Below are 11,461 nucleotides of genomic sequence, written 5' to 3' on the forward strand. Positions count from 1 at the left end.
ATGAGAGCTAATTTTTTTATCCCTGCACCACTATTCCTAACATAGTACTTCAAAGTTTACCTGTTTTTTTTTTCGGAATTATCCTTCACTGCACGGACGTATCAGCTCATCCAAGAATGTGTGATTTTTGAGACGTTGACTAAGAAGAAGTGCTCAAATTTCCTAATTATCCACTGGGAGATGGAAAAATGCTAACAAGACTGCAGTTTCATTCATGTTTTCATAAAAATAAAAACTCGTTCGAACTACAAGCACATATAGGTAAAACAATAGAGCATCAAAACCACCAGATTTTGACAAAAATAGTAACAGGTGCCATTACACGCGGAATAGCCCCCAAAACCTAACTACACAAAAACATACTCGAGATTTCCATATGCATATTTTTTATTAACAATTTAATGCGAAAAATCGCATTTTTTTTTGTTTTCTGTTTATAAAAGGAAAATCCATGGAGTAATGTAAAGTTTCAATGGACGAAATGTAGAGAACTAAGTAAAATACGAAGAAAATGAGCCCTGAAAGAGGTCGATCGGTCAATTATTAGGGAAGAAAACCCAAAAAAAACCTAAAAAAATAGCATTTTTTCAAAAATTCGTAACTCAGCCATTTTTCGAGCTGTAGCATAGGCTTTTCGCGAGGAAGTTGATATTGATAAGTACTTTCTGTGTGGAAAACCTAGACATGCTGTTGGATAATTACAATTAGTTTTTGCATAATTTCAGTGAGAAGTTTTTTTGTACCATATTTGAATGCTCTGGAGGCAGTCCGATTAAAATTTATCAAGCGGATTTGGAAAGTAGAAGAGATCAGCTATAAAACGTCAATTTTTAAAGGTTATTTCGTATGCAATGGCACCGGTCGTTATATTATTACTATTTTTATCAAAAACAAAAACCTTATTTGCGTTGGCCTATTGACATCTTTCCGAAATAACTTTTTTGTCCAATTCTCCGTCGGCATATTGGAATACGTCTTTCCAATATCATCAGTAAGAGAAGGGGAACGGAAGAATGAAAATTTATAGAAAACGTCACGAGGTGTCGCTGGCAATGAGTCAAGTGGGTGCGGTATTTCGGTGCTTGCCCATACTGGGCGAACGTGACCGAAGACATAGCGAGAATGATTGCCAGCCGCGGAGTGTGTGTCACATCGTCGTCGTTGTCGTCGAGTCTCCGATAAAAAAAATTCTTTCATTACCACGTACCTCGAGCGTTAGCGACGTTGGGGACGTGATTTTTTTTAATTTTTGACAGTATAAAAATACGATCAACGTCTTATTTCGTGGAATATCTTAATAACCGACAACGCTTTAAGAATAACTATATATCTAAAAGTGTAATCAGAGACCGGGGAAACGGTAACATCAGTGATAATATACAAGTGTACGGCCACCCGTTTTCACCGCAAAGAACTTTTTTTTTTACATGTTTCACTGCATGTGTCACAATTGAATTGTGCCCTTTTATATATTTCTCGCTCGTGAAGTTCCCGGTGAAGTTCACGTACGCCGATTACAAGTCGTTACGATTGTCAATACGATTTGTCGCTTGTCGCACGAATATATATATATATATATATATACCTGCATATACATGTACATCTATAAATATATATCTATATATGCATAGGTATATATATGTATAGAGTCAGCAGAGAAAAAAGGAAAGAACGATAAAAAAAAAGTTCTCGGACCCTTGAGACCCGTTAATCAAGGTCTCTCGACTCAATAAATGTTCAGATTGTCAGTGAACGATTTTATGCGGTGATCTTTTCGTACGCCTACGTACACACACCCAACATTGAATAAATATATATATTGACTTAACTAGACACACACTAGGACAGACACAATTGCGCCCACACACATAAATACAATTACGTACATATAAATCTATATATTTCCACATACATTTCGGAAGAAAAATTCAACACGCGTGTGTGTGTGATGCCCGGGAGTCGCTCAAGCACGGACCCCGAGCACAAGTCACCGCGGGAAAGTGGTGAAGATTCGGAGGATGAAAGCGAAATTTTGGAAGAGAGCCCCTGCGGGCGGTGGCTCAAACGGCGCGAAGAGGTGATTACCGTTAGCATTCGTAAATTTGGTCAAACAAGTATATACACATGTAATTGTATATATATGTATATCGATGACTACTGTAGTGTACGATGTGAAACGTTGCTTGTTTGGTATTGAAATATTGAAACCGACATGATAAGTTCTGATGCATTGTCAGGGTCAGGGTCGTCAACGATGTTAAAAGCGGCGTTTCTATTGCTCATTTTTTTTATCTCTAGTTAGGAGAATAAAAACTAACTTGTTTTATTTGCGAAATCACAGAAATGCCTCATTATTCGTTCTTTGGATTCGTCGCCCGAAAATGATTTTCAAAGCTCTCCAATTACCATTCTGTTGCTCAATTGTTTTTACAGTTTTGCACTCAAGCAAGACTGTTGAGATACTCATCGCGTCATAATAAAAATACGCGAGTTACATACTTACAGAGCTTATCGCACGGTGTTTTGTATCACAATATCTGACCCCCCATTTGCCAAAGAATATCGAATATCGACTCAGCAGATAACACACATGCATATTCATGTATAATATATATACTGGCCCCTGTCTGTACTCCACTGTGGTTAACCACAAATTAAGAAACACTGCCATATACGGTAACCCATTACTGGACTTTACCATTGAAACAATTTTTTTCAACTCAGCTTACATTCTTGGTATATGCGTCTTTGCTCAGCGTTTCAATTTTCTTTGCACAGACTGTTATAGGAGACTTGTTATTGTGTTCCCATTTTTTTATCACCACGTCCCTAGATTTTTATTACTCTTTGGTCTAACTTTTGGTAAACCGATTTATTAGTCGTGTCCGCATAAATGTGGCTGATATAAAAAAATAATGAAAAAAATTGATAACACAAATTCATTTCAAAATGATCATGACAATTTGATATGAAAAAATGATTTACTTTATTTTTATTTGTTTGTCTAATCCGAATGATGTGCAGACTGATACTCTGGAAAAGTCAATCCGATTTCTCTTTTGAAGATCCATTTTTTTAAATTTTTGTTATAAATCATGAAGTTTTTCATCTTTTGAGGAAAAAAAAATGCATTTTGACGAGGAAAATTTACATTACTTACATTTATGTAAACGCAACGACTCGATTCACAATGTTATTTACCATTTATTCGGTGACACAAAAAAAAATTAGTTGAGAAAAAGTAATTATGAAATAAATGTCATTGAGTTTATGCAGTCGGAACTATAATCACTATCTATCACAAAGCAGCGCTTTTCATTATTCCAAGATGAATGAATATCATGATTAAACTGCTTTGATGACGTCACGAGCAATATTCCTAAAAAGAACATCGACTACATAGATTGAACTGGAATAGAATTTGTCGTTGCTCATAAACGTTCAAAGTTTTCTCCTTATGAGTGATTTCATGCGTTTTCAAACTTGTCATTAACGCTCAATGCCTTCGACCTAGGGAATTATAGATTTGAAATTTGGATTGATATAAGATTGAGAAGCATAATTCTTTGACATGTTCCACGCACAGACAGAAATTATTCATCGTATGTTCAGCAAATATGATTTCGAAATGGATGCGACATTCTACAAGGAAAAAATGATCATTCGAACAAAAATATTCCTTTTTTCCTGCTTTACAGGTATACGTAGGCACCAAGTCTGCACTAATCGAGGGTGGAAACTTTGCATTACTGACAAGAAGTGGCGAAAACGAGAATGGTGAAATGCAGGTAATAACATAAGAAAAAACAAATTCATAATTTCTGTATTCCATTCCATCAACAATTTACACTGATGAAACAAATTCCATCTTCAATCTTCGTTAGTAATTTTCTGCAAAATGCAGGTACATTGAAAAAATCTTCACTCAACAATGCCTCATAATTGAAGAGACATTTATAGTAAAAAGTCGATAGAAAATCAATAGTTGTATCAAAGTAAAATGTCAAGGTCATTAACGAATGAAACGTTGAAAAATAATAATAACAACGAAAGTAATAACAATACCAATAACAGGAACAGTGATAATAATAATGATCTCGGAAAATCCACGTGTCGTATCACATTGGACTCATATTTTAATACACACTTGAAGCGAATGTATGTAACAGTGAGCGTTTTGTCGAGTCCTCCATCACCCTCTTCTTTAAAATCTTGGCAAGGTCACATCCATGTAATGGCAGACAGGCATGAAATCGTTCCAACTGCGTTGCAAACTTTACATTCTCGATCGTTTGTCATAATTTCATGCAAGATACTTTCGTATATACCGAATAACGTTTAATATCGACGTTTCTTATTTTCTCATGGAAAAATTCATTCCCTAATTTCATGCATTCAATTAGAAAAACTAAACTTAGTTTCACGTCAGGAAATGACATCATTGTCGGACATAATAATCATTCGTAATTTTTAGAATGTACAGTGTATTTTTCTGACCCGAGTCACATAATACGTCTTGAATAGAACTATTGTGCACACCAATTTGAATTCATGAACTCAAGTTTCGGAAGCTCAGTATTAACAGAGTTTACAACATGTTCAAATACGTTTCACTTCAATGTTATATCTTCCTATGATTCATGAACATTTCCGTTATTATCTTACTCATAAATTTCGATTATTATCTTTGAATCAGTATCTAAGCGTCCAAGGGATATTGCCTTTTCTCAGAAACTTTCATTTCCCTGGTGCAAACTCTATTTTTGTCTTCATCATGACACAATGTCGATCGGAAACAAAATTCTTTTGATTTGTAATGAAAAAAAAGTTTTCGTTTATTCGTATCGCATTTTACGATTTTAAGAGTATGGATCAGTCGACTAATCTCACTTGGAATATTCGAAATCGAAATTCTTTGACACAGTTTGACCGATTAAAAAAAGGCTCTGTCAGCCTACGCAGAACGATGGCAAAAATCGACTGACGGAGCCTTCTTTTAATCGGTCAAACTGTGTCAAAGAATTTCGATTTCGAAATTTGCAACTATCTCTCTCGCACTCATGGTTGCGATATACCGAATGATCCATCCTCTTAAAGCGTACTTTGTAGAAGACAATGAAATCTTCATTTCGATTGTCGTCGTTTTTCTATTAGGTTATATTTACGTGACATGACTTTTAAACATTGTTACTTTCATAGGTCATACAGAGAGATGTGCCCGAAATGAATTGCGCCTATTTGGCGATGGACACTGAAGAAGGAGTTGAGGTCGTATGGAACGAGGTCCAATTTTCTGAGCGTAAAAATTTCAAAGCGCAGGAAGAGAGGATACAAATGGTATTTGAGAATCTTACTCAACTGGAACATCCGAATATCGTAAAATTCCATAGGTATTGGACGGACACGCATAACGATAAACCACGGGTGAGTCACAACCGTCCAGAGTTACCGTTTTCACTACAGTTTGCGGAGCATTCGGCAAAATAATTGCGGTTCATGAACCTCGTGAAACAAAATGTACATATTTATATATCTACATTTATTCTGAAGCGACCTTCGTTCCTTTTATTAGCTGATGCGTCATGAAGCATCAATAAATGACTGGTCTATGACACATATTTATTTTCAAATATCATAAAAATCAAGGTAAAGCTGTGGCTTCGTTATCCGAGAACTTGGATTATTTTTTCGTCGACAAATTACATCAAAGTTATGGTCATTGTAGTATGGACAACAATTAGTGAGTTTTTACTTTCCCAGGTCATATACATAACGGAATATATGTCGTCCGGATCTCTCAAACAGTTCCTGAAACGCACCAAGCGGAACGTTAAGAAATTGCCTCTCCAAGCGTGGAAACGTTGGTGCACGCAAATCCTTTCGGCATTAAGGTAATGATTCGTTGTTTCCTGCATTTTACTAGGTACACAATAAAGATCAAGCGAACGCTTCGAAATTTTCATGTTTCTTTTCTTCCATTTCTGGGGTCATGAGAAAAAAGAATTATCTCAACGTTTGTTGATCATTATTGAAGAGACTTAACGAATAAGTACGATTCGTAGTTGAAAAAACTGAAAGGTGGATTCCTTGAGTTCCATTCTTATGGATAATTCTATCGTAATTTTTCTATGTAGATCAGTAAAAAGAATGATTTTAATCGAAAAGCACTTTTCGTTACGTACAATATAGCAACAATTGATTACTGTACCATTCTGTTATTTTCAGCTATTTGCATTCCTGTTCGCCACCAATAATTCATGGAAATTTGACCTGTGACACAATATTCATTCAACACAACGGTCTGGTTAAAATTGGTTCAGGTTTGTTTTAATTTCTTTCTTTGTTCACCATTATGTAACAAATCGATCGGCGAGAATTCGTAAAAAATCATTTACGTAAAGCGAGAAGCCGGCTGATACGGACATTGTGTAGGACATTGGTGGGTGATTCGAATGGATTTATCGGTGCTGCATTGTTCGTCATTTTTACCCCTCATTGCGTCGCATAAGCTAGTAGCGAATCCCGTGAGCAACATCGAATGTTTCACGATTCGAGCTGGAAAATCTGACCACTTTAGAAATTTAAGGCTCGCGTTAGCGCATCGAGACAACAACACAGCGAAAAAAAGAGACAGAACTACCGTGACTCCGTATTATAATAAGGATCGAGCTCTGACCCGAGTTTTGAGACTTGGAATTAGTTTGATATCGTATACGATAGTAAGAGAAGAGAATCGAAAGAAAATAATTTACAAAATGGCTCAGTTTGGCTTGAAGTTTTCTCTTGGTTGAAGACTGCTGCGTTTTGTTGAAAATTTTCTCTACAAGATTCTAAATATACCCGTCATTCTAAATATACCCGAGAGCAACACGTTTTAGCAGTATGTCCTCATGAGAACTTCGCGTTATAAACACTCTGATATTAATACATAGAGTTCGAACGAATAAGCATAAACTCTGAAAATTATCGCGAAAAATCTCTAGTTTACACAGTCTGTAACGAATTTGAAGGAAAATATATTTGGCATTTAACCAAGCCACTATGCCAAGTTAAACAAACGAGAAAAGATAAACGACGTTTCCAATCGAACACAATCGAAGATGCTTGACTTCCGATACTTCTTCTCTGTCTCAAGTTACGTTAATGACGGAATTTCTACGTTGATTTGTCTATAGTGGCTCCAAATGCGGTTCCCCGTCACGTGAAAAACTGCAAAGCTACGTAAAAGTTACGTAAAAATGATTGAAAATCAATCGAGAGCGCGCATCGATTTTTTCAAAGATATTGAGTGTGTGTTACAAATCGTAGGTCGCTTCTCTAGGCTCGTTTTCATTATTTTCCACGATTCATACATTGCCGTTTTTGCCAAATATAACAAAAATATATCCCCACCCCCGCCCCTGCCCCACGCTTGCTCAGCTGTACGAAGAGAATGCGTCGAACAACAATCATTAACGGGCTAGAATAATAGCGAGCGTAGTTTTTCAAACCCCTTGAAAACGACGATGAAAACCTTGAACGAAATAGAAAACATGCCTGAAAATTGTAATTTATTTCAGATTCGGCGACGCAACTATCGTCGCCCGCAATCGATATATATGCGTTTGGAATTTGTGCGCTTGAGATGGCAGCACTAGAAATCCAGGGTAACGGTGACAGTGGTACAATGGTGACCGAAGAACACATAAGGAAAACGGTCGATTCACTTGACGAGAGACAGCAAAAAGATTTTATTCGTAAATGTCTCGAGGCCGATCCACAGAAAAGACCGAGCGCTAGAGAACTTTTGTTTCATCCTGTACTTTTCGAAGTGCATGCCCTGAAATTGCTCGCCGCACACACGTTAATCAACTCAACAAGTAAGACTTATACCGGTGCTAGCTCAGTCTCACTGAATCAAGTATAAACGTTGCCCTATTTGTCATTGATTGTCATATATTTTCAGCAAATACATCGGAGACCATAACTGACGAGGTGCTGCAAAGGCTATACAGTCCGGATACTGTTCTTGCCGAAGTTAAGTACCAAGGTCGACCACCCCAACAGTTTCGCTTGAGCGATATACCTGTTGCTGAAAAGTTGGAAAAGTTCGTTGAAGACGTGAAGTAAGTATAAAAATTTAGAAGTAAAATAGTAAGTTGATAGTTTTTAATGAAACTATGAAAGCGGTCGCGTTAGAAGGATTTATCAGAATTGGTTTGTGTTTGTTTGAAATATTTGTATTCACCGTCACTTGTACTCATCCTAGGTACGGAATATATCCATTGACAGCATTCATACCAAAATCTCCTCCGCCAGTTCGTACGAGGGCAATATCGCCTGAGGTTACAGAGTCCGTTAAATCCGTGACACCCGAACCAGTCGATGTGGAGTCCCGTAGAGTAGTTAATATGATGTGTAACGTTAAGCCTAGGGAAGAAAGCTGCGAATTGCTTGTGAGTACTATTACAAATAGGAATTAATTTGACGCAAAAATGTCGAGTTTCGTGAATTAAGATCGAGTAATGTGTTTCATTGCATTCTTTCAGATGACAATACTGTTGCGAATGGACGACAAAATGAATAGACAGTTGACTTGTCCCATATCTCAAATAGATACGTCGATGCTCCTCGCCCAGGAACTTGTACATTTCGGATTTATTAATGAGGTATGATTTTGCAAAGATAGTTTCTTGACTATAATTAAAATTTGCACATTAATGAGGATTACTGCCTTCGTAACGAGCCTTTAACGAAATGAATATTTGTTCGTTTGAATTGCTTCAATCGCTTCTACTTTTTTGCGAATTGACGTACGATATAATTTGTATTTCGACAAATCCAAAAAACGAGTCCAATGGCATCGTCAAAATTAAAACTGCCCGATAATCCTCAATAATGTAACCGTTAATAAAATTAAAATGAATTCACTCATAACGAGTGGAATGATGAACATTAATAATAATGAATAATTAATCATTTGGTGTTTCAGAATGACCGTGATAAAATAGGGAATTTAATAGAAGAAGCATTGCATAGTTGTTTCAACAAGCAGTTGATGAGTCCGGGTTCGACGTCGCTGCCGAGTTTACCGAGTCAGACAACGGGGTCTGGGCAAGCAGCACCTGGACATTCGTGCCTCCAAAATCGTAATAATTCCATTAGTGGTTCCAATACCACGGCATCGAGTAACGATAGCGTATCTAGCCTTCCGCCAAAAATGTCCGGTCTTTCCAATTCGTATAATCGAACAGGCGCAAATTACGGGGAGGGCGATCCTCCGACAATAACAGACAGTGTCAGTTAACCATCCTGGATACTTGGTTACTCACTTCACTGTGCCACTTTGCACGCTCGATGTATAGACTGGCTATGTATTTTTATATTTATGTAAATGCGAGGGACGGAAGGACTGAAGGGAAGACTATGACAACGACGGAGAAGAAAGAATGCGAAAAAAGAATGATCGAGAAAAAAAGGGGGGGGGGGAAGAAGAAAACAGAAACAAAAGAAGACGGAAATGGTGGGGTGCCGTGGCTATCCTATTTTTTATCTTGATAAAATTGTAACGATAACTTTTGTTGGCTCCAATATTAATTAGAACGTTGCTAAAAGAATTTCTGGACTATGCTCTCTCTTTTTTTTCTTCAATGGAAAAGCTGATTATTAAAGAAAGAGTGACGAACGAGTGAATGAAACAAAAGAGAGGAAGCAAACTTTTCAGTTTAACCATTTAGGACCGCACGTCTCAACCAAAGTCATCAAATCAAACTCGCACCAATTTATTGAATTATAATGTTGGTTATTTAAAATTTTTCGTTTAATGGAATTATAATAGATAAAATATCGCGCGAGTCAACGGAACAGCTTATTTAATTAGACTTTGTCGGGAATTATCAGCTCAATTGGAAAGATAATATTGTAACAACGTTATAGACGTACCAACATTACAATTTCCATACTACGACGAAGGCGCGAATTCAAAATTATCAGTAGCGGACAGCCACGAATTCGCATTGCTATTAAATATTCCCATTGCACACCACGTTATCGACGTAATGATTAATAACGATGTGATGTATACATTGTCGATGAGTATCAATTGTTTATTTGACGCATATTACAACTGGACGAAAATCATTTATTGATTACTATACAACTATTTTTTTTTTTTTCTTAGCTATTTTGTATAAAATTATTTTCTCTAGTGTACAGCTCGACTGGTAACTCGAATACGGCCTGAGAACAAAAAGCAAATGAAAAAAATTGTAAAAGCTTCTTGCATCTGCGAGAACACCGGATGTTTTAACCTCTGTACGTCAAAAAAAACGAATTGTAAAATTTTTGTCTAGCAGTTTGAATGAATACATAGTTTGGCTATTGTTGTATGAGAATCCTGAGTGAAATTCCACAGCGCCTGCTGCAAGTTGCGACCGGCAAACGTGATTTTATCGACGAGACAAACGAAAAAGTGCGTATTTATTTCGAGAAATGAGATAGATGATTGGAATGAAGTGACAAAAAATAAAGGAAATACAGAGGGAAAAAGTAAACATTCAATCATGTTCCCGTTCGTTAATACTATTTTTGCTTTTCCTTTCATAAATATGGAATGCATGATTGCCAATAAAGAATACTCGCCTGGAATAATTTTAGTGGCAGTAAATTTCGAGAATGTGACACAGCCACGGCCCTGTTCTTGGGTATTATTGATGTGATCGAAACCAAGGTTATCAAATCTCAATGAAATTAGCCGAAATCATTGTAAATAATTTATATTTTTAAGAGAATAAACACGTCGTTTCTGATGTGAAATGAAAAATAAAACAATGAAAAAAAAAATAAATAAATAAAAACACTAGTCATAGGTATATTCGAGTGCTAACGAACTAACACCGATCTTGTTACATCTATTGCATTTATAACGCGTGCTTGAGCAAGACAACAAAACTGCTCCAATTTCATACCTCGATTGAAGAAATGGAAATATAAGAAATGAGAAAAGATACGCGAATTCAACAACTTCAATGACGCATTTGACTAATCGAATGACTAATCCACATTAGCGGTAATCCATTTTACCAACAACATAGTTTTTGATCTTAAGTATGTAACTAGAATATGACATTTAACAAGTCAATGTAATAGCTTTATGATAACGGAAATTTTCAAGATGCAAATGAAAATGAACAGAAAAACATAAAGAGTGCGGCGACGACTGATTCGTTGATATTATAATAAAAGGGCTGTACAATGTCGGTGATAAATAAATACTGTAATTCTCCCAGATATTATAATGAAATCATTTTTTCCACAATCGAAGATACTTTCCAGGCATTCGTACCCAATATTTTTTCTTAATCTTCGATGTTGAGATATTGAAAAAAATGTTGGACGATGAAAACATCAGATCTTTGATCGAAAGAAATATCCAATGTGATCTTCCTACAGGAACTGCGACGATCTGGGGGAGAGTTACAAA

At 36.4% G+C, this 11,461-nt stretch overlaps 1 protein-coding gene across 1 annotated transcript; it reads left to right on the top strand.

Annotated features, from left to right (window-relative positions):
- The first annotated feature begins 1,502 nt into the window (after window positions 1-1,502).
- On the top strand, window positions 1,503-11,268 carry Madm (MLF1-adaptor molecule). The gene is made up of 10 exons (XM_043413472.1): window positions 1,503-2,077; window positions 3,699-3,788; window positions 5,200-5,424; window positions 5,761-5,891; window positions 6,226-6,320; window positions 7,560-7,859; window positions 7,946-8,105; window positions 8,249-8,435; window positions 8,529-8,648; window positions 8,972-11,268. The coding sequence occupies exons 1-10, from the start codon at window positions 1,949-1,951 to the stop codon at window positions 9,284-9,286; spliced, it is 1,752 nt and encodes a 583-aa protein (XP_043269407.1). The 5' UTR covers window positions 1,503-1,948; the 3' UTR covers window positions 9,287-11,268.
- Window positions 11,269-11,461: the final 193 nt, after the last annotated feature.

The sequence above is a fragment of the Venturia canescens genome, chromosome 2 (assembly GCF_019457755.1).
Source record: "Venturia canescens isolate UGA chromosome 2, ASM1945775v1, whole genome shotgun sequence".
Taxonomy (NCBI): Eukaryota; Metazoa; Arthropoda; class Insecta; order Hymenoptera; family Ichneumonidae; genus Venturia; species Venturia canescens.